This window comes from Orycteropus afer, unplaced genomic scaffold (genome assembly GCF_000298275.1).
Source record: "Orycteropus afer afer isolate SDZICR_OR568_19922 unplaced genomic scaffold, OryAfe1.0 scaffold00054, whole genome shotgun sequence".
Taxonomy (NCBI): domain Eukaryota; kingdom Metazoa; phylum Chordata; class Mammalia; order Tubulidentata; family Orycteropodidae; genus Orycteropus; species Orycteropus afer.
Window position 1 is genome coordinate 2,070,210 of NW_006921641.1, and position 23,994 is coordinate 2,094,203.

The following is a 23,994-nucleotide window of genomic DNA, read 5'->3' on the forward strand; positions in this document are numbered from 1 at the left end:
CTGGTCAAGGTACAGATTCCTCATGAGTACAATCAAGTGCTCGGGAATTCCCATTCTTCTCAATGTTATCCATAATTTGTCATGAGCCACACAATCAAATGCCTTTGCATAGTCAATAAAACACAAGTAAACATCTTTCTGGTATTCTTTGCCTTGAGCCAAGATCCACCTGACAGCAGCTATAATATCCCTTGTTTCACGTCCTCTTCTGAATCTAGCTCACATCTCTGGAAGTTCTCTGTCAATACACCGCTGCAACCATTTTTGAATTATCTTCAGTAACATCTTACTTGTGTGCGATATTAATGATATTATTTGATAATTTCCATGTTCTGTGGGATCACCTTTCTTTGGAATGGGTAAAAATATGGATCTCTTCCAGTCAGTTGGTCAGGTAGCTATCTTCCAAATCTCTTGGCATAACTGAGTGAGTGTCTCCAGTGGGGCATCCATTTGTTGAAATATCTCAATGGGTATTCTGTGAATTCCTGGAGCCTTGTTCTTCGCCAATTCCTTCATTGCAGCTTCAACTTCCTCCTTCAGTAACATTGATTCTAGATCATATGCCACCTCCTGAAATGGATGAAGATTGATCAGTTCTTTTTGGTACAGTGACTCTGTGTATTCCTTCCATCTTCGTTTGATGTTTCCTGTATCATTCAATATTTTGCCCATAGAATCTTTCAGTATTGCAACTTGAGGCTTAAATTTTTTCCTTGGTTCTTTCAGCTTGAGAAATGCTAAGTGTGTTCTTTCTTTTTGTTTTTCTAACTCCAAGTCTTTGCACATTTTATTATAGTAATTGGCTTTGTCTTCTCGAGCTGCTCTTTGAAATTTTCAGCTCAGCTCTTTTATTTTATATGAAATGTGTGTGTGTGTGTGTGTGTATATATATATATATATATAATATGACAGTTATATAGTTGTATATGTATATATATGTATTTTTGTGTATATGTGCATGAGTATGTTATTGTTAGGTGCTGTCAAGTTGGTTCTGACTCAGCAACCTCATGTATAACAGAACAAAACTTGGCTGGGTCATGCATTATCCTCATAATCATTGCTCTGCTTGAGCCCACTGTAGCTACTTTGTCAATCCAATCTGTTGAGGGTCTTCTTCCTTTTCACTGACCCTCTACCAAGCATGACGTCCTTCTCCAGGGACTAGACCCTCCTGATGACATCTCCAAAGTACTTGATACCAAGTCTGCCATCTTCACTTTTAAGGAGCATTCTGGCTATATTTCTTTCAAGACAAATTTGTTCCTTCTTCTGGCAGTCCATAGTACATTTCTTATTCTTTGCCAACACTATATATCAACCACACCACTTCTTCTTTGGTCTTCCTTATTCAATGTCCAGTTTTGCATACATATGAGGTGATTGAAAATACCATGGCTTGAATGAGGTGATATATATATACACACATTTAAGAGAAGTCTGGGTGGTGCAAATGGTTAAGCACTATGTCTAATTACTAGTGGAAGGTTTGGTGGTTTTAATCCACCCAGAGACACCTTAAATGACAGGACTAGCAATCTGCTTCTGGAAGTTCACAGCCTTGAAAACCCTATAGAGCAGTTCCACTTTGCACAAACGAAAGCACCATGAGTTAAAATCAACTCGATGACAACTAACAATATACAATTAAGAGGGGTATGGATATGAAATAGAATCTGAAATTAATTGAATCCTAGTTGAAAATTTTTGTTTATATTTGGTATAAAACATTTTATTCTGTGTAAAAAATTCTTTGACTGGAGTGTGATGCAATATCTTTTCATTGGCTTCTATTTAATTAATTTGTTGGATTAACCAATGTTCTCTCTCTCTCTCTGAAAAACACTCTGGCCATTGTCCATAGCAGGTGAAATGCCCACAGCTAGCTAGCTAGCCTTGGGTTGTGGTTGTTGTTGTTATGTGCTGTCAAGTCGGACCTGACTCATAGCGACCCCTCCTTGGGTTTCCGAGGCAGTATCACTACGGAAGTAGTTCGCCCCATCTTCCTTGTGAGGAGTGGCTGGTGGGTCTGAACCACCAGCCTTCTGGTTAGCAGTCAAGTGCCTTAGGCACTATGCTACCAGAGCTCCCTGGTAGCCTTGGGGGTAGGTCTATGCAATTCCTCTCTTACAGGTTGAGCAGTATGCCACCAAGAATCAGCTATATTTATTCTCTAACATGCCCGGGCCACTGCATTCATTATCATAATTAAAAAATTAATTTAATGGTATGTAAAAGTCATAAAATATGGTATGAAAAGAAGTGTTGTTCTTAGGACAAGTGGAATGCATTAGAAAGATGAGATAAAACTGATTCAGTAAAAGGAATACTATCAAATTAGCTGTGAATGAGGGAACTGTAAAAAATCTAGAGGGATTTTGTACTCATTTGCTTTGCAAATGTCTGTATATTCTTACTCCCTTTAAAGTGGGCAGTAGATAAAGCAAAGTAGATGTGTTCTCATCAAGACAAGCCATGTAGGACTCCAATAGTGGACTGCTACTCAAAGCGGACCTTCAAAGTTTGGTGAGTGGATGCACACTTACACGTTTTCAGTTAAAAATTTAAAACGTACATTATCTTTTTGATGACTTCCAGTTTTAATGACCTTCTTCAAATAATTCATCAGTTATAGGCTCTGAAGATGGCTCCTGCTGAAGTTCATAGCTGAACTCAGTTGCTCAGGATACTGTTAGAGAACTGCTACAATGAAGATGCCATCATAAAACAGTCTTAAGATTCCACGTAATCAGTCGAAGTTTGTCAGGAAGTATGTGAATATTAATAAACCCATTTATTAGTATAGACAGAGGAGCTCTGGTGGCATAGTGCCTGAAGGCTGGCAGTTCAAACCCACCAGCCACTCCTCGCAAGGAAGAATGGGCAATCTCCTTCTGTAGAGATACCGCCTCAGAAACCCAAGGAGGAGTCACTATGAGTTGGAATCGACTCAGTGGCAGAGTTTGTGAGTATAGTCAGACCATACTGACATGGAGCAAGAGAATAACTGTGATGCACAATACATAGCAGAAGCCATAGAACTATAGAAATCGTATGGAACAAATCCAGAAATATTATATTTAGATACAATATTATGAGGTGGGAGAAAGTATAGCAGACAAAGCTTTGTGAAGGTGAGTGTTTAAACTGATGTTCCTTGAAAAAACAGAAGGGAAGTATTTGGTGAATTCTGATTATGACAGCACAAAAAGAGACACAATCAAAGAGAAAGCAAGGATGCTAGGGAAGAAAAGGCAAAATAGGTGTTAGGAACTTGGTTGTAGAAAGACTTAAAAAGCAGGGGATGAGGAGCAAGAAGAGTTACTGTAAAGTGTTAAGAAGCAAGACAATGCAGTTTACAGAAAGCTAGTTAGTTCAGCAAAAATGATTCAGATTCTCTTAGAATCGGATTACAGGTCATTATTAATCTCTAAAAAATGAAATGAGCACACTTTAGGACCTCAAACTCATACCTGAATAGAAACTATGTGAACTAAATGAACCATATCTTAATGCTACTAAAACATTCTAGACAAAAATTGTATTTAAAAGATACACCATTTAAGAAGAGATCATAAAAGGGTGAGAAACAAATATCTCCTATGTGTTTGAGATGTGCCTTGCTATTTAAATACTTATAGTACACTGCCATTAACAAATGGCATTCTACATGTGGCCATTTTGCATTTTGCACAGTTTTTTTATATTCTGTTCAAATTCATAACACTCTCTGAGGTGAATATAACCATACTATTTTATAAGGCGCTCTGATGATATAGTGAATAATGCACTTGACTGCTAACAGGAAGGTCAGTGGTTCAAACCTACTAGCTGCTCCATGGAAGGAAGACTAGGCAATCTACTTCCATAAAGATTTTCAGCCTTGGAAACCCAAAGGGGGTCTCTATGAGTCAGAAATGACTTGATGCCAGTGAGTTATTTCACAAGTGAGAAAACCAAAACTCATAAATGTTCAACGATGTGCCCTAGTTTATAGCTAGAAAGTGGTGAGCAGACCAGAATCCCAGTTTCCAACATAAAATAGTATTATAAAAAGTTTGGAAAGAAAGGAAAAATGTAAAATCTCCATTAAGTCCAACAATTAATATCTTTTTATGTCTTCACCTCGCTCTTCTTTCCTTCCTTCCCTGTCTTCACACTGTAATCAATGCAACATCCTGTTTGTTTCTTTTTTTTCACTTAATATATGCATTTATCATGACTACCTAATCTTCACATGGTCCATTTAACGACTATATAATATTATGATATGTGAATTATTTTATTCAAAATAACACTGTATGTGGGGTGCCACTCTATGGAACTAAAGGCAAATAAGAAAAGGACAGTTACTTAACCAATTGCCTATTATTGTCCAACCAGGTATTTGTTTTTTGTTTTCTTCAATCATAAATAGAACTAAGATGAACAGGCTTTTCTCTATAATTTAAGAGCTTCAGTGGTTGTCACTGAACAAACAACAATCCCTCCCTCTGGAAATACCCTCTTCTCCTCTTCCCTTTAGCAAGTGTCCCCCTGCTCCCAGTCTCTACTCCTGTATTTTATTTTTACTGTTGTAAATATATACGTAACTGTTCTGGTTACCTAGTGCCACTCTGACAGGAATATATCACAAATGGGATGGCTTAAATAAACAGCAGTTTATTCTCTTACAGTTTGGGAGGCTAGAAGTCCAAGTTCAAAGTGCCAGGCTCTAGAGGCTGTGTGAAAGTGCCTCGACCTGGGCTTCAGCTCTGTCTCTTGCTCCCAGCCCAATGAAGCTAGAGGGATCTCCTCACTCAGGCAGCTGCTGTCTGCTGAGGCTAATAAGCCCAAGGTTGACAAGTAAAATGGCACATTCCCAATGTTACCAAACCACATGGCAGGCCAGTAATTCAAGTCCACTGAAAGTCCCAAGGTTGGCAGAGCATGGCAGGCTGCTGAACAATGACACAGCTACAATTCAGGGTTCAAGTGTGCCACAAGCTAGTGACCATTCCCAAAGCTGCTTCTTAAATGTGGGAAGTAGACCACATCCCTAAAGCAGCTACTCAGCTGCTCCAATACATTCCACCACGGAGTCAATTACCAATCTTACTAAGGAGAATAACAACATCCAGCTGCCCAGCCACTCAACCAAGCCTAACCAAGTTGACACCAAACTTAACTCCCACAGTAACAATCATTTGCCTTCTCAACATTCCTCACGTGTACAATTCAGTAACATCAGTTATGTTTATCATGTTATTCAACAGTCACTATTACCTGCTCCCAAAATTTCCCATCACCCTTAGGGGACCTTCAGTCCCCTAAGCAGTGAGTCCCATTTCCCCACTTCTGTCCTTTCACCACGGACAGTGCTTTTGGAGTACTGTCACCCCTCCCATTTGTATATATAATAATTGAGAAGAAAAATGTGTGTGGATGAAAATATGTTTATATTTTACTTCCTATTACTTTCAAAGATAGCACTTTATACTTGTACAGAAAACTAATACACTCTATAGGGGAGTCACGAAAGCTACTACAGAAGCATGGATAAGATCAAATGAGAATGACTAAGAAAATGTTCCATATTTCATTTTATTTGGCTCTCAAAGGACCATTTGGCTTTTAATTTCCTTAAAATGCAACCAAGCTATAGCCATATGGAACAAAGTAAAAGGGTAATCTGGAAGTTGATTAATTTTTCTGGAAAACTCTCAGCTCTCCCATTCAATTCATGCTGTGACGACACAGTCTAAATCAAATTTTAAATGAATGTAAATACAGTTACCCTCTAGGCTGAATTCTGGAAAAACATCTTAGGAATTCCAAGCAGGAGTCTTTGTAGATCCTGAGAGGCCTATATGTTGCTTTTAATTTAGAGAAGTGTCAAGATACTTTTCTCCAAGGGCTGAGAAAGGAGGATTATGCAACTTAATGAGATGATGCCATATTAAACCCTGAGCTGAAAGCTCTCTAAATTTTAAGCAATCCCCAGCAAATGTTCTTGTAAGTTTGGATCCCCTACTCATGACGTCCCTGGGTTAGAAAGCACACTGGAAGCCATCTAGGCCAAATAATCCTCATACCTCCTAATTCCACTGATAAAGCAGTCACAGAAAGATCATGGACGTGTCTGAGACATCATGCCAGAATGTTTAGTTATTTCTTACCTCACTCCCAGACTGTTTCGCTCCTGAGAGGAGACCTCCATTCCTGACACACTGTCACTGTGACTCACCTTCAGAGGCCCGGGAGCGGCACTGCCCAGTCATGGGGCTGTACTCCTGGCTCTCATCTGAGCACACACATAGAAAGGACCCCTCCACGTTTTCACAGAAGGCTTCACCACACACGCCACTGAGCAGTTCACATTCGTTCACATCTGCAAAACGGAGCATGGGTCAATTTAGATGTGTGCCTTATTCCTGACAGTTCTGTATTTCACTAGCTGTGCCAAGGCCGGTTGTGTCTGCTGAAAATGAGGGGATCCCCAGTGATCAATAAAACCCCTTCTGGTCTTTTAGGGAAGAAGATCCTACAGGCAGGGGCTGCTACTATTTGGTTTGCATGAAAGGACCGTGAAAATGCAAAGCAAAAGTTTTAAACTCCTGTTCTTGCTTTAAGGCACACATTATGTCGCATTCATCATATGTACCCTTTGAACTTCCATTTTGTTTTCTCTGATTTTTTTTGACATAATGAAGTCTTAAATGACCCAATATTCTACTCTCAGTCCTGAATTCAAAGAAAATTAGAAACAGTGTTCTCAAAAACCACAGAATTCTTTACATTCATTTAAAAAATCTACTGAAATGTCTGAAAACACAGTTCTTTACTAGCCAAAATGTCCATGATTTAACAGTCAGAATTGAGACTGGGTATCCCTTTGAGAAATGAAGGAAATAACTCTATAAAAATTAATCTACTCAGGCTACATTGACCATATACATGAAATAAACTGGTCCAGTAACTTAATCACTAATTTCATTATGTTGTTGTTGTTATATGCTGTCAAGTCATTGCAACCCCTCCTTGGGTTTCTGAGGTGATATCACTACAGAAGTAGATTGTTCAACCTTCTTTTCGAGGAGTGGCTGGTAGGTTTGAACCGCCAGCCTTAGGGTTAGCAGTCAAGTGCCTTAGGCACTATGGTACCAGAGCTACCTTTTAAAATTCTGTTGACATTCTTCATTTCTTTAGCTAAATTATTTTCTTCTATACTTAAAACATAAAATAACTAAAATACAGTCAAGGAATTTCATTGATGATTATGTTTTATTCAAAATTATGTTAGTACAATGCCTTAAAGCAAGGCTGAGTCTATGTTTGGCTTTATCCAATATTACTTTTTACCTTTTCTCCTCCTAAGAAATTTTATTAATAAGTGCCCAGTTCAGTAAGTCAGTATCTGACTTGACATCTAAATATTCCTACATTTTATGCATTAAACATGTACAAACATCAGGTCCCATAAGCATACTCTGAGATGGTTCACACAAAGTAAAGAATTTGAACAATTATCTAAATCATTCAAGAAAGGGGGGAAAAAAACCTATTTTCACTTGTTACACCAAGTTAATTGGACAAAAAAGTTTATACTTCCTTGACTTTTTTAGACAATTACCTCAGTGTTCCATTTCACTTTGTGTATAAATAGACATAAACCCCATGAACAGGGTTTAGCTTATGAAACAACATTGCAACATAAAGTAAAGCAGACACTCAGTGTATTTAATCAACCTAGATGGTCATAATTTAGACTAGAAAAAAGAACTTTAGAAATTTGCCAGTTCACATTTATCAATTTTAGATACATGTCAAACGGAACTGTCTACTTTCCAATGTGTATTATTTACATAGCTATTGAGACCTCTCATACCAAACTGCACTTACTCTATCGAGGTATATTTTCTTGTTTACTTTTATGAGCCAGGCACTGAAGAGACAATGCTGAGTCAGGCAGACACAGTGCCTGCCTTCACAGAGCATAGAGTCAAGTTAGAGGAATGGATGAGATCATTTTATAAGCTGTGGTTAGGTGCTAGGAATGAAACTTAAAAAACATGGCAGTAGACCTCAAATGCAGTGCAGTCATAGGTTAGGGAAGTGACATTTGAAGCAAGATCTGAAGGCTGAGTGGAGAAGGAAGAAGTGGCAGCAACAGCTCAAGAGTGTGCGGGGTCCAAGTAGAGGAGACAGGTGGCCAAAGGCTCATCTCACAGCTACTACCTCTAAAATTCTACATAGCGCTCACCATGGTGAAGTGCACGCAACAGGTGCTCAGTCAATATTTTTGAAAGAATAAATAAACAGGCAAAGAAGATGGAATTTGTTGAGTCCACCACATGGTAATAAATATTTATTCCCTGAGGCTGATGTTTCATGTGCTGAACTGAAACGTGAAAATAGGATAGGGGTCTTATCTGGCTAGTTAGGGATGAACAGGAGCTATGTAGAATCAGTGCTTCAATATCTTATTTTTCAATAGTTAATACTTTTTAAAAAAATTGACTGAGTACTTGTAACAGACCAAGCATTGTGCCAGGCCCAGGGGAGAGAAAAAACCAAAATTCTCGGTCACATGGAGCTTGTGGCCTTGGAGAAGGGGACTACATGCAGTACACACATGAATAAATTATCCCCCAAAGAAGGTTAAGTGTTATAATTGATGTTTGCTTAAATTGTTACGGAAACAGGAAGAGGGCCTACAGCTCAGCTTAGGAGTGATGGATCAGGGACAGCATTTAGGAGATGACGACTAACTTCACTTTTCAAGAGTAAGTGGGATGAATTTAGGCACAAGGAAGGAGAGGTCAGGAGTACATTCCAAGCAGAAGGAGCAGACAGAGCAAACATCAGCCAAGTAATTGCACAGTTACACAAGCAACTCCAAGCAGCATCACATCATTGCAATGTAAAATGTGAGCAAGGAAGAGAGGAGGCTGGGCAGATAACTAGAGGCTAGGCCCTATGACCTACAGTAGGCAAAATATTAAGTGAATGTCAGATGAATGTTATCACTTCTATCAGGTAGAAAGGAAACCATAGTGGGAGTTCGAAATAGAAATTAGGATAGTCTCTGCTATGTCTTGTGACTAATTTTTCATCTGTAAATAAGGGGATGCTGTTGATGATGATTTGTGCTCTCTCAACATCCTGATGTATACCTTCCTAGCCTCATGTAGTACTTGGCAACAAAGTAACCAATGTGTTTGTGTCTCCCACTCAAGCACAGAGATCTCCTTTTTGTAGCTGTCCCAGCACTGAGTCCAGCGTCTGGGATGCTGGCAGCATACAGTGGACACTAGAAGTGCTGCTGAGCCACAATGAACTCTACTGCCTTCCCACTTTGAGATGTTGTCTTTCTAGAATTCAGTTTGTTATTTACTAAAGAAAGAAAATAGATTCAATAGCTCAAAATCCATATGTCTACGAGGAAAATATGTTTTCTGTTGGACTCTTTGCTTTGGCTCTTTCTTCAGTAATCTGAATAAAGGAATAAATAATAATAATAAATCATTTTCTTAAAAAATTGAGTATTAGCAATTTCTACTAATGCTTAAAAATGCACTATCTCATGACCACTACATGCCAGAGAAATTTGGAGCTGGAAAGAGACTTTGAAAGCATTAGGTACAATTCTTTCACTTTTTAAAGGAATATCCATCCTCTTAACTTTCTCAGGACTCTGAGAACTGAAGGTCAGAGAGGTTATATAAATTGTCCATAAAGGTCCCAGAAATAACAGTTTCCTTGTTCTTACTCTATACTGTTATTGGACCCTTTATGTATGCTGATGTATATGAGCATGTTTTAAAAGAGAAATATACTCTAATAATAGGGAGATGATATCAATATATAACAAGAATAATTTAAATGAGCAAGTATCTGAGTTTGTATCTGAGACTAGGTTTTCAATAACATATATGTTTTTGACTGGCAGATGCTTACGTTCAAAGCCATATTATAGCTTTGTAAATAATTTTTATTTGTGATTAGGAATTAATTCAATTTTATAATTAATCCCATAAAAGCAATTGCCATGTAACTGATATTATCATAAAACTTCTGAATAGGCATTGTTTTCCAGTTGAATCTGGATGACAAAATGAACTAATTCTTAACTGTAAATTTTCAAGCTAAGAAGTTACTGGTTACTCACGTGCCATCTGCCATGTAGTAAAAACAGATATTTTTATCTAATGAGGATGATTAAGGCATTCTCTTATTCTGTGAAGTTTTCGATTTAATAACCTTTCTTCACTTCCTCATTTAATCATTCTAATTGCAAATGTGTTTTATAATGAATTTGATTTAGAGAAATCATGGCTGATCAAAAACTGAAATACAAAATTTCTTCTTGTATATGAGAATGTGTTGGACCATATTCTATAACATCTGATGGTATTCAAGATTCCTTCCAGTCCCGCCAATCCCAGGACAGACTGAAGAAACATAGTTGTGCAACCCAAAACATCATTTTACAGGTTTCATTCCTGGAAATGGTAGCTGTTGCCAACACTTTTCTTTAAATGCACTGCCTAAGAAGGTGCATTCTGAAGACAGACAACCTATACCACACACCAGACTCTATTTCCTGTGCAGCAGGGAATAGAGTTCTACACACTCTGCTAAAAGTTTAAACAGATGTTCTTTTGAAAATAAACTTATACTTCTATATTTCTTAATGTGCCTAGTCATTTCAGAAACTAGCCATTTGCAATTTTTATATACCCCTAAATTATATGACAAAACAAAACTGTGATGAAATTCTGCCTCCACTATCTTGCTTATAATTTTTCCTGTTGTTGATCATTATGATTTCTTATCAAAAGGGAGATGCGAAATATTTTGGGAAAAAAAGTCTAAACACTCACCCACACACCCTTGCCCATCCTGTGGGGCTTGAAAGCCCTGATAACAGAGGCATCGGAAGGAGCCAGCCGTATTATCACAAAACCCGTGACTGTCACAAATAGTGTTGTTTACACATTCATCAATATCTGCAAAAAAGACATTTAACATCAGACACAAAACAGACATAGGCTGACAAACACCAGATATTAATGATGGACAAAGGTGCTCCACATATCCTGATTAGTATGAGATGATCATGTTTACACAGGAAGTACTTTAAAACATTTTATATATAAATAAAATGTTTTGACGGAAATGTCTTAAAACCGAAAATGTTAGGTTCCAAGAGAAAACATTTACTTTTCCTCAGGAAATGTTTTCAAACTGAAAAGACCACCACAATTGCCATGGTTGGTATTTCTAAATGTTTTCATCTCTTTATTTCCAAGGGGGGTATACTCCTACAGTGAAAACATGTGGCCAACACTGTCTGCGTTTTTGGTTGTGGTAAAAGGAAATAGTTCTATCTGCATTATGTTGTGGCTGAAAAAAGGCTCTGGCCTCCCTGGACAATGGTTTATTCAAACCTATAGATAACTTGATCAAGTCTAAATAGCATTCAGGTGGCATTAAGAGAGAGACTGGTGAGTTCTGCAGTGTAGCCAGCCAACCCCAGTTACCACCAGAAAAGATTTCCTGTCACCAAGTGACAACCACTCAAGGTCCGAAATGTCAGTACTGCTCCAATTGATTAGCTAGTGACCAACTTATGAATTCATTTTCTTTTCTGTCAATAGGATGATAAAAACTGATCCTGTGCCTTTGTTTCCAGTGATAAAAAATATTCTCATGTAAGTGATATCTCAATTGTAAAGTCACAGCCCAACTTTTGGATATAACTCTTCTTTATCCTTATTGCAATTTATGTTTCTTTACTCTTTCATTTTTATTCTCTTAGTTTACTGCCACAGTGCACACTTTCATCTGCCAGACCCTTTGCTCTCTCTGATCCCAGACTTAACAATTCTAAAATACATGTTTTTGGAGAAGCAACTAAGAAAATGCAATTAAACCATCAAATATACATGATGAAAACTGTACTTTTATATTCCAGTGATAAAGAAAATGAAAAATTAAATGTGCTTGACACAATTTAGTTTGAGGGAAGATGACAGCAATAAAATTGAGCTTTTCCTTAAAAAAATTTTAAAGCCAGGTCCAAGAAATATTCTACAAGAATATACATAGTAGAATTTCAGCATCTGTCTACTTTCCTTCTTCATTTTCCAACACTGACACTACCGAGTCTAAGTTCAGGGACTATCTTACTTTTGAATTGCAAAATGTGAATTGAATTATTCTGTCAAAATTTCCTCAAATCAAAATAAAGTGTGTCTCTTCCTTTCAAGGCTGGGCCATTCGTTCATTCTTATCAACCTCTTCTGCCTTCTAGTGCCATCTGTTAATTCTCTTTTTCCAGCCTCTTCAATTACTTCTTCCCCGGCTCCTTCTGTCATTGCCTTAAACAATATTCAAATCTCTTGAAAAAGTTTTCACATGACCAGGATGCTATCCTAGCTACTGTGCCATTCTACTCCTTTAACCACTGCAAAAACGTCTCAAAATTTTGGTCCCCTCATTACCTTTATTTCTTAATATTCATCATTTGTAAATGATAAATAACAACAATAATAATATTGGTATGTTCTTAAAATTATTGTGAGGATTAACCAAATAACATGTAAAGAGCTTTGAATATTGCCTATAGAAAGCATTCAAAATATGTCAATAAGACATACTAAACTTATTTATACCTGTTTATTATACCTATGTCATCCCTGGGGTGGTCCAAACAGTGAAGTGCTTTTCTACTAGCCAAAAGGTTGGAGGTTTGAACTCACCCAGAGGTGTCTCAGAAGACAGGCCTGGTGATCTGCTTCCGAAAGGACACAGCCTTGAAAAACCCTATGGAGCAGTTCTATTCTGCACACACGGGGCCTCCATGAGTCTGAACTGACTCAGTGGCAACTACCAGCAACATTATACATGTAATAACGACAAGCTCAAACCAAACTCACTGTCATCGAGTCGATTCTGACTCATAGCGACCCCCTTTGGGTTTCCAAGGTGGTAAATCCTTATATAAGTAGATTGCCCCATCTTCCTTCTGTGGAGTGGCTGGTGGGTTTGAACCACCAACCTTCTGGTTAACAGTCAAGTGCCTTGAACACTATGCTACCAGAGCTCCTAATAATACCAATAGTTATTATTCTTTCCCCTCTACTTCCTCTGCCTTCTCCTCCCCTAATCTCTAATGACTCTGGCTCCTTGAAACTTTATCCAACAGAAACGCCTCTGAGAAAGGCCGACAATAACCGACCATTGCAAAATCTAATGATCAACTACCAGTCAGTCACCATCACCCTGACTGTAAGTCTGGTTGTCACCCTTCCATGACCTCTTGCCTTCCATAGTCTAGGCCAGAGTATCATTGTTGTTCTCCTACCTTCACTACTCTGACTTGCCCCCCCCCCTTTCACAGCCTGAAGGACACTGTCCACTAAAGCCCAGGCCCTCCTGGGAACTACTGCATCCTCACCACTCCCTCTCCACTCTCAGATTTTCCATGCCCCTCAGATGATAAATCTCAAATCTTCATCTCCAGTCAGGATCCTTTCCCAAGTACATTTCTTACTCTTTAATCATTTACAATTTGACCATTTGCCATAATCTCAATCTCATCAAGCCTAAAGCTGTCTTCCTACTAATTTCCCCACTTCTTGACCTTAGTGAGACATTTTGGTCACCTCCATCCTTCCTTTTTATGCCTGAACATCTCAAACTCCCCCATCCCCCACCAACTTTAACTGAAAGCTCAATGAATTTAGGGACTGATATTTAGTTTACATTTCAAAAATTGAATCTTCCTTGCAGCATCTAACACAAAGACAATCAATTTGTTCTAATTCATTTTCACTGTCAGTGCAAGACTGGGATCATAGCTTATTTACGATTACCACCATGAAAGGAGGAACTGCATCGTTTCACAAAATCACTTACACAAGCCACTGCTCATTTTAGACTCCCTGAAATAGACATCTGTCAGCCTGTGTTACTGACTGAGCCACAACATTAAAAAGGGCTGGAAGGAAACTCAGAAATGTAACTATCACTTAAATACTGATGACTCCCAGTCTCTCCCAAGGCTTGACCACTGTCTTTCAGGACCATTTATCTAACACCTACCAGCCTTGCTCACCATAAATGAACTTCTGATCATGCCTCTTCTCATCTCACCCCCATTTCCCCTATATTTCCTTCATCCAAAGGAAATTCATTAAATTTTCTTTGATGATATGAATTCTGATTTCCTTATTATACATATATCATCCCTGGGGTGGTACAAACAGTGAAGTGCTTCACTACTAGTCAAAAGGTTGAGAAATGTATTAAGGAAAAAAAAAAAAAAAAACATAAGGACAAGGAAAAATGATCTGCCAGATATGCCTATAGTTGCTGTTGTCAGATGCTGTCAAGTTGATTTTCTACTCGGAGCAATCCTATGTGACAGAGTAAAACTGCCCCATAGGGTTTCCCAGGCTGTAATCTTCATGGGAGCAGGTCACCAATGAGCCATCCAGGCTAGAAATCGTAGTATCACCCTGGACCCTTCCCTCTCTCTTACTCTTCGTATCGAACTTGTCCTTGTTTCTCTCCTGTCATCCCCTCTTATCTATCTTTCCTGGAGTAGTGCAGCCACCTCTTCTTTCTCCTAATTCATTTCCAGTCTTGCCTCCCTCCCTCTGATCCAAACTGCTGGCAATGCGCTCTTTCCAAAATGGGTATCTGTCTGTGCTATTGCTTTGCTCAGGTTGTTCAATATCTTTCCAGGGTAGAGGATAACAACCTCTCTACTTCATAGAGCATAGAGTACTCTTTGTCAACTGGCTCCTGGGCACATATCTGGCCATAGTTCCCAGCACTACCTTCCTCCCACTTTACACTCCAGCCATATCAGTCTACTGGAGTTCTTTACTTTCTAATTGACTTAGTGTAACTTCTCTCTCCACTAGAAAGTCCCTTCCTATTAGCTTTGCGAAGAAACACCTCTTGGCCATTTAGGAGTCAGCCCAAGGGGGGGCCTCCTTGGCGGCACCTTCCTTACTACTTCAGGAACAGATTTAAAAGGCCCCTGCTCTCGGCTCCCATGCATACTGTGTATTGCTGTGCTTAGCAGGGATACTTCACAAACTAGTCTTCAACTAAACCCAACAAACAGCTTATTTCCCTATTAAAATGGGAAAGTTAAGAAGGAAAAAGAAGAGAAAGCAGCTACGAGAAATCTGGTGGCATTTTGGTCCAGATGCTTGAAGTGAAAAATCTCTTCCTTCCTTTTTATTGATTCTACAGCAGATAACTATTTCTTGTTACTGTCACAGGTAACTGACCTGAAGGTACACAATTGCCAGGCCAGTTATGAATTACTGGACATCTTGCAGTCTCAGATTTACTGTAACAATGATTAATGGAGAAAGTTTAAATGACCATTTTTTTGGATTTTAATGAACAAGAAAAAATAGTATGGTGTGAGTGCTGGAGAGTAGCTCTTCAACAAGCAACATTTTATTTAAATGATATAATGTAACTCTTAGCAGCTTCATGTTTTCAGCAATAAGATGAGGTAATTGTTGTTGTTGTTAAGTGCCGTCCAGTCGGACCCGACTTATAGCGACCCCTCCTTGGGTTTCTGAGGCAGTATCACTACGGAAGTAGATTGCCCCCATCTTCCTTCTGAGGAGTGGCTGGTGGGTTTGAACCGCTAGCCTTCTGGTTAGCAGTCAAGTGCCTTAGGCACTACGCTACCAGAGCTCCCAGATGAGGTAACAGCTTAACAAAAAATATTAGGTCTACTTCTCTGACAAAAACCTTCATATTAAAAAAAAATTCATTACAATTTTCTTTGATGATACGAATTCTGATCCCATTGTTAGTCCTGTCTACAACTTAAATTATAAGAACTGTTACAATTAACATTAATTATGCAAAACAAAGCAAAAAACTGGTAAGAAAATGGATCACTATGTTAAAATAAAAGGCTTACCAAAATGTAAGCTTCATTAGATGGGGAAGTGAAGACAATTCTATTTTAGTGAAGTTGAACTCTGACGTTCAAACTAAACTTTGAATAACCTAAATATCGTAGGTTTTCTATTTGCTTCATGAAAGGTGATTCTATTAAATTACCAAAGCAATTCTGTTTACAAATTTTAAGAGCCATGCATAATATTATTACTCTCAATACTACGCACAGATGACTTGTCACAGGAATAATCCTCTGGTGATCTCTCAGTAGACTACCCAGATGAATTAGGTACACAATCGTAAGAATGGCTGATTTTTTTTTTTTTTTTAATTATTCAAGTGTTTGCTGTAAGTAGATATAAATATTAATGTTTCAATGGACATGAAGTCAAAATAAATTACACATACTGAGGAGATTGGATCATTGATTTAAACTCCCCAGTAACAAAACAACCTAAATATCAGAAAGAGTGATAGACCATAGCCGCGGGTGGGGGTGGGGGTGGGGGTGTTGGAAATGCCAGTGGCTCATTTTTAAAGAAGCAGTGTCGTCAATATCTGACAGGCCACTGTTTGAAGGTCTTAACTATAAAGAAAGGAGCCCTGGTGGCACAATGGTTGAATGCTTGACTACTAACCGAGAGTTTGGTGGTTCAAACCCACCCAGCTGTGGAATGTTTGGTGATCCGTTCCCATGAAGATTACAGCCTGGGAAACCCTATGGAGCAGTTTTACTCTGTCACATAGGATTGCTACAAGTGAAAAATCAACTTGACAGCATCTAACAACAGCAGTAACTATAGGCATATCTGGCAGATCATTTTTCCTTGTCCTTATGTTTTTTCCTTAATACATTTCTCAATGGACCAAAAGTTTTTCAAAGTCTATTGCTTATCATCAGGAATACCCCAAATGAGAACAAAACTCCAACATGTGCCCCAATTCTCAAATAAAGGTGCAAGGCCAGATAGTGGTCAGATAGTCACCTTCCCACTTTGGGACATTGCACTATGAAATAAAGAAACAGTACTGAAAGGATTTGAGGTAAGGCAAAGCTTGATTGCTGACAAAGAAATTAAAACGATATTCCAGTATCTCGACAATGAAATTCATAGCATATAAACCTCAGTGGTTCCACGAGATTCTTTGTATCACATCCAAAAAAAGTCTATGTGTATGGTGACCACGGGGTATTCATATATATTTTGCCAGTAAAATGATGGGTTTTCTTTTTCTCACAGTCTTCAGCTTGTTTTGTTCTGAGTTTAAAAAAAAAAGTACTTCTCTTTCTCACCTTCTTAATATCTCCTACCTTTGTTTTGCTGATTGCCTTATTCCTCATTCTAAGCAAGACATATCTACTTATGAGAGGAAGAAACTCACCAATAAGCCTGCCTTCTGTTGCCAGGTCACTTAGGAGAGGCAGGTAATGGTAATGGGAGTGTCATCTTTTGCAACAAATTTACAGGAAAATCTCCAAAGCAACGGCATGATTGGGAAGAAAAGGACTTCATTCATTTCTAGATGAATCATATGGTTCATTTCAACTTGAAGTATTTAATATTAGACTTGAGTATTAATCTAGTTCAACCCCTTCATTTTAAGAACCAGAAAAGTGAGGCACTGAGAGGGGAAACAACTTGCCTCAGGGTACACAAATACTTAATGGTAGAGCTGGAAATGGACTAGAGTGTGGTCAAGGAATAAACTTCAGAATCTAAATTGTGGCTTTGCTCATTACAGCTTCTTGCCTCCATCACAGTGAAGGTTACAAAAGATAGTTCTGAGATGGTGAAAATTTTGAGCCCAACAAGCACACTGGAATTTGTTTACTACCAAGATGGTAGTCCCAACACATAGTCTGTTATTCCTTAATCCATCACTTTCTGACTTTCAGTTTAATCAAACACTATCTGAACCTTGACACCTTTATCCTTAAAGTAAGAACTATCATCACACTAGAAATCTAATTATCAAAGGTACTATAATCCCCAAAGGGAATGGTTTTCTAGGAGCCTCTTAGAAGAAAAGTCCATCATACATGAAGAATTGCCTGGGCTGGGTCTAGCATCAGTGCTCCCTGGATCTCTCCATAAAAAGGAAATGCCCTACTACTTTAGTCCAGGGTCTCCTGATCAAATGGAATTGGTTAAAATATTTGGTGCCAGAATCTCAGGAAAACAGATCCAAAGAGAAGGAGCTTACACTGAAAGGGATATAGGATTCCTGCTTCAGGGGAAATGCAGCCCTCCAGGAAGCCAACCAGGAGGCAGTAAATCCCAGCCAAGAAGAGGAACTGAAAGATGTTAAACCAGCTGAATAGCTGCCCGAAGGAATTTTCAAATGGTATGGCTGCTGGCCCAAAAGAGATTAAAGCCTCTCTCACAACACAAGAGGGAAGCCAGCATTAAATAAAAGATGAGCACAAGGCCTAAAGGAAAAAAAAAAAATCAAATTTATCCAATAGGAACGTAAAAACTGGATTTGGAGATGATCCAGACAATACAATAGGATATGGAAAAACCTTTTTAAAAAGGTCCACTGAGGTCTGGCAACACCAGCAAGGCTGGAGAATATGGGCCTTGTGTGTTATGAAAAATAACTTTTGTTCTGGGAAATGGGGATGAGCCAGAGAACAGCAAAAATACGAGGTCCTTGTGCAGGGTTTGACTGCCATGCTTTTGCCTGGCAGAGAAGGGCAGGAAAAAAACGTGGGGAACTTTTATGATCACAAGACTGTATTGAAAGCTAGCAGTCTAAGAAAAACAACAGAAATAAACAAAGTGGCAAGGTACCTCTCATCCAACTTTCTAACACATAAATTCCAGAAAACAAGGCTGGCCAATGAAAGATCATTTTTACCAGCCTTGAAACTCACTATTTAAAGAGATTTACTTACATTATTCTTTTAAGAAATTACCCAGAATAATCTCCTTTCTGCTGATGTAGTGCCTAAGGCATTTGAGTGCTGAGCAGAAGGTTGGTGGTTCAGACCCACCAGCCACTCTGCAGAAGGAAGACTGGGCAATCTGCTTCCATAAAGATTTATTGCCTCGAAAATTCAAAGAGGGTCACTATGAGTCAGAATTGACTCAATGGCAGTAAGTTTGGTAGTTTTTTTTTGGAAGCAGCTATAAGTCCCAACGAAATAAAACCAAAGTCTCACTCTCGTTTTAATCAACCACTATGACGATGTTGTGCTCTGTCGTCAAATCAGATCCTACTCATAGCGACCCCTCCTTGGGCTTCTGAGGTGATATCACTACGCAAGTAGATTGCCCAGTCTTCCTTCCAAGGAGGCTGGTGGGTTTGAACTGCCAGCCTTCTGGTTAGCAATCAAGTGCCTTAGGCACTAAGCCACCAGAGCTCCTAACCATTATGTATTCAACATATATTCACCATACCTAAAAACATCCTACTAAAAACCACTTCTAAAATCACAAACATCATCCCAGTCTTCTGATCCACAAACAAGGGTGTTATCCTTGATTACCTCTTCATATCCAATCATCACATTCTTCTCATTTTATCACTTGGTTAAATCTTCCATTTCTTTCCTCCAGTCTTATTCAGTGTCTTTGGATTTAAATGAATAGGAAATCTCCAAAATTCCCACAATGACCTCCTAACTGGAGTTTATTCTTTTCCATCACTCACTGCCACCTGAAGTCCATCCTCCATAATGACAGAAAGATCTCCTTACTGAAACAGTCCAATCAAGTAACTCTCTGCTTAAACCTGTTCAGTTTTTCTCCACAAAAAACAGTATAAAGGTCCTTGCTTCCTTGGAGCTTATTTATACCTGACTTATCAAGGAATTTGCTCTTCTACTTGGCCCCTCCATCCCTGAATCTTATATTTCCCTTCTTTCCCTATTTATTAGATCATTCTATCAGGGCTAAACATCTCCTCCTGTCTCCACTTTAAAAATAAAAAAGAGCTTCTTTGCACCACAATCCCTTCAGCCAAAACCCCATCTCTCACCTCTCTTTAACCGCCAAGGTCTTCAAGTTGTCTACACCACATGTTGTCTCCATTTCCTTCTTGTTAAATATTAAAGTCAGTCTTAGGTGGCTACCATATGCATGACTCCATTGACACTTCTCTTGATAAGGCTACCATTTGTAAAATCCAAAGGATTCTTCTTGACTGCTGTCTTAACAGACCTCTCAGTGGTATTCAATGCAGTTGACCATTCTCTTTTCTGAAACACCCCTTTCCTTGAATTTGGTGGTATTATATGCTTTTGAGTTTCTTCTTACTCTTTTAGCTCTTGTCTCTCCAGACTCATTCCTTACCACGCTTCCTTCCCATTAAGCATCAGGCATGGCCTTTGTCACTCCCCTGGGTGCATCAAGTACCTCCCTGCCTCAGAGTCTTTGCCCCTGTTACAACTCTATCTGGAAATGTGCCACCCCACCTGCCACTGCCAACCTACTCTTTAATTGGGCAACTAATCCTTTAGAGTCCAGCTCAATTGGCATTTCCTTAGAGAGATACTCCAGTCAAAATGAGGCTTTCCCTTTGGCTCCCTCTCACTGACCCTATTCTTTCCTTCAGGGCGCTTGTAATGAGCCATGGCCACATGCTGGCTGGAATGCTTGTTTACTGCTTGCTTTCTGCACGTGCATTTCTGTGAAGGCAGAGTTCTGTTTCACTCACCATTGTAGGTCATTCACATAGGACAAAGTCTTGCACATGAAAGGTACACAATGAATATTTGTACACTCCAAGCAAGCAAGCCTTCCACAATGTAGCTTTTGCCTGCCTTTTCAGTAGCTACAGGGATATATATCTCATATATCACTTTTTTCCCCCTCACACATTCAACTGAAACTAATTTGTGTTCCTAACCCTACACAATAGTTCACGTTTCTGAATCTTTGCTTGTGGCACTGATTGTGCCAAGAATGGACTCTCCTTCAGCAGCTCCCAGGCCACATATTTTACCTAGGTCATTTTCACTTACCCTCCAAAGCTCAGCTGGAGCTTTCTGGAAGCCTTTTCTAACCCAATCTCATGCCGAAAAAATGTGTGTACTCAATAGCCTCTTCCTTTTCTTTATTCAACATCTACGAAGACCCTGAATAAGATGGCACATCTTATTACCAAAACCCAAAACTGACTACTCATGACAATAACATGGGAGAATGAACCTCCAAAAGCAATGGGGGTGGGCTAGAAAAACAATTAGTAGCCTACCCATTTTCCACCTTATCCAAGAGCAAGAATCAAATTAAAGCTGGGCTGAAAGCAATTAAAAAAAGTATTTACAACACAAGGGGTAAACTTGAAAAGCTCTTCTACAGTGCAGATGAAAAGGACAAAAATGATAGGCAAGAAAATGATGAATATAGAAGCTAGAGATCCTTGACTTAAAGAATATGCCTAAAAAAATGCAATAGCTGTGACAGAAGCAAAAACCAAGTAAATATGGGAAATCTGAAAGAGTTTTTTTTTTTAACAACATATTTTAGTTTTTACAGATATGCATATCCAGGTTAAAGAGACTGAATGTGTACTTGGTAAAATTAAAGACCCCAAACTCAGATATACCCTAGACAATAAGGCTAAAGAAAATATTTACAACAATCCAGCTAGAAGAAAGTGTACCATCAGAAAAATCAAGCTGGTCTCAATTACACTGGGTGATTTTGTGGAAAAACTTCATAACTCAAGAATTCCATAAACAAGAAATTTGACATTCATGTAGTGTGGTGTAGTAAATTACCTAGTGTGGCTTTTCTACCCATAAGTCTTTGTAAACTCCAAGGTGGGATTTTCTATGGGCAACTGAGGAGCTCCTGATTGCTGAAGCGATCCACCTGGAGTATTTCTGTTGGGAGTAGCACAATACAATGTTCTGGGAGGTTCCCACTCTCTCTCACGTGCTTAGAGTTCTGATACTGTGATTGGCTAGTTTGACCACCCTTCCGGGCTCAAAAGGAGGCCTCCTGGAGGCAGAACTCGCTCTGACTGCTGGTTGAGGAAGACATGCTGCTGAAAGAGACACGGGCTCCTGAGACACGCATTTCTGGGAAAGAGACGCAAGAGACACGCATTGCTGAGTGAGACACCGAGGGACCAGCACTGCTGGGAAAGAGACTGTGAGAGACTGTTGGCTGAGGGATGGTGGGCTAGGAGAGAGACTGAGCGTTCTTCCTGAACTTGAGTTGTAGCCTTGTGCTTCCCTAATAAGCCCCATAATCTGTGAGTTCTGTGTGGTCACTGCAGTGAATTATTGAACCCAGGAGAGAGGTGGTGGGTGCTTTGGGAGGAACGGTTGGAGAAAGGGCTGGAGGGAGGCAGCATGTCTGGCCTGTCAGGAATAGGCCTTGGGTTACTGCTGGTAATCCTGTCTTCCTCTTGCGGGATTGGAGGAGGTCAGAATATGTGTTCTCCGTGCCGTTTTTGCATGTAGGAAGACAACAGAATGAATTTCTCAAATATAAAACTTCTCGGATATTAAATCATTTATGGACTCTTATAAAAATTACTACTAGTTACATTTGATTTTCATGAAAATAGAACCAAAACTAAGAACTCAAGTTCAGAAAAGCCTTGCTACAAAGTACTGAAAATAAATATGTAAACCAGCTAACCACAGGGATTAACTCCAAGTAATTATTGTAAATATGGTAATAATCTAATGAAAGTATTCAAAAGACTTTTTAAAGATCAGAAAAATATCACACATAAACTTGATTTATACACACACACACACATAAATGTACATATCCACCATTTGTCTGTCAGTTTGACATATTGTGGTGGCTTTCATCTTGCTGTGATGCTCGAAGTTACATTACAGATATTTCAAATACCAGTACAGACACCCATGGTGGACAGGTTACCTATACTAAGACAGACTAAGAAAAAAGATTTGGTTATCTCCTTTTTAAAAAAACTGGCAAGTGAAAAACTTATGAAGAACAGCAGAATATTGTCTGATAGAGTGCAGAAGATAAGACCCTCAGGTTGGAAGGCACTCACAGTACAACCAGAGAAGAGTTAACTCCTCAGAGTCAACCTTAATAATGTGGATGAAGTAAAGCTTTCAGAACTTCATTTACTTATGTGGCATGATTCAAAATGAGAAAACAACCTGCAAACATCCATTAATAACTGGAATATGGAATGAATGAAGTATGAAACTAGAAAAATTTGAAGTTGTCAAAAATGAAATGAATGTGTGAAGATAGATATCATAGCCATTAGTGAGCTGAAATGGATGTGTTTGGCCACTTTGAATTGAATATGCCAGGGATGACAAATTGAAATGTCCTCTCACTCATTGTCAAAAGAACATTTCAAGATTTATCCTGAAGATTTCAAAGCCTGGCTCAAAAAGACAAAGTAAAGTATTATAATGAAATGAGCAAAGACCTGGAGTTAGAACACCAAAAAGGAAGAAAATACTCAGCATTTCTCAAGGCGAAAGAAGTGAAGAAAAAAAGTCAAGCTTTGAGTTACAACACTGAAGGATTCTCTGAACAAAATATTGAATAATGCAAGACTCATCAAAAGAAGATGGAAGGAATACAGAGTCTCTTTACCAAAAAGAACTGGTCAATGTTCAAACATCTCATAAGGTAGCATATGATCAAGAACCAATGTACTGAAGAAAGATGTCCAAGCTTCACTGAGGGCATTGGTAAAAAACAAGGCTCAAGGAATTGATGGATTACCAACTGAGATGTTTCAACAAATGGATGCAATGCTGGAAGTGTTCACTCACCTATACCAGGAAATTTGGAAGATCAATCACACAGATGTAAAATTTTGTTGAAGATCATTAAAGGTGGCTGCAATAGTACATTGAAAGGGACCTGCAAGAATTTCAAGCTTGACTTAAAAGAGGACATGGAAGGAGGGATATCACTGCTAATGTCAGATGGATCTTGGCTAAAAGTAGAGAATACCAGAAAGATGTTTATCTGTATTTTACTGACTATGTAAAGGCATTTCACTGTGTGGATCACAACAAATTAAGGATAACATTGCGAAGAATGAGAATTCCAGAACACTTAATTGTGTTCATATGGAACCTGTACATAGATCAAG

The 23,994-nt window shown here is 38.8% G+C and overlaps 1 protein-coding gene across 1 annotated transcript in view; it reads right to left on the reverse strand.

Moving 5' to 3' along the window:
- The window catches only part of LTBP1 (latent transforming growth factor beta binding protein 1), a 727,158-nt gene that overhangs the window by 89,349 nt on the left and 613,815 nt on the right, over positions 1-23,994 (reverse strand). Inside the window, exons 25-26 of the mRNA XM_007938788.1 lie at positions 10,869-10,994; positions 6,230-6,373 (exon numbers count right to left, since the gene is read on the reverse strand). Coding sequence (XP_007936979.1) covers positions 6,230-6,373; positions 10,869-10,994 — 270 coding nt within the window. The remainder of the gene's footprint in view (positions 1-6,229; positions 6,374-10,868; positions 10,995-23,994) is intronic.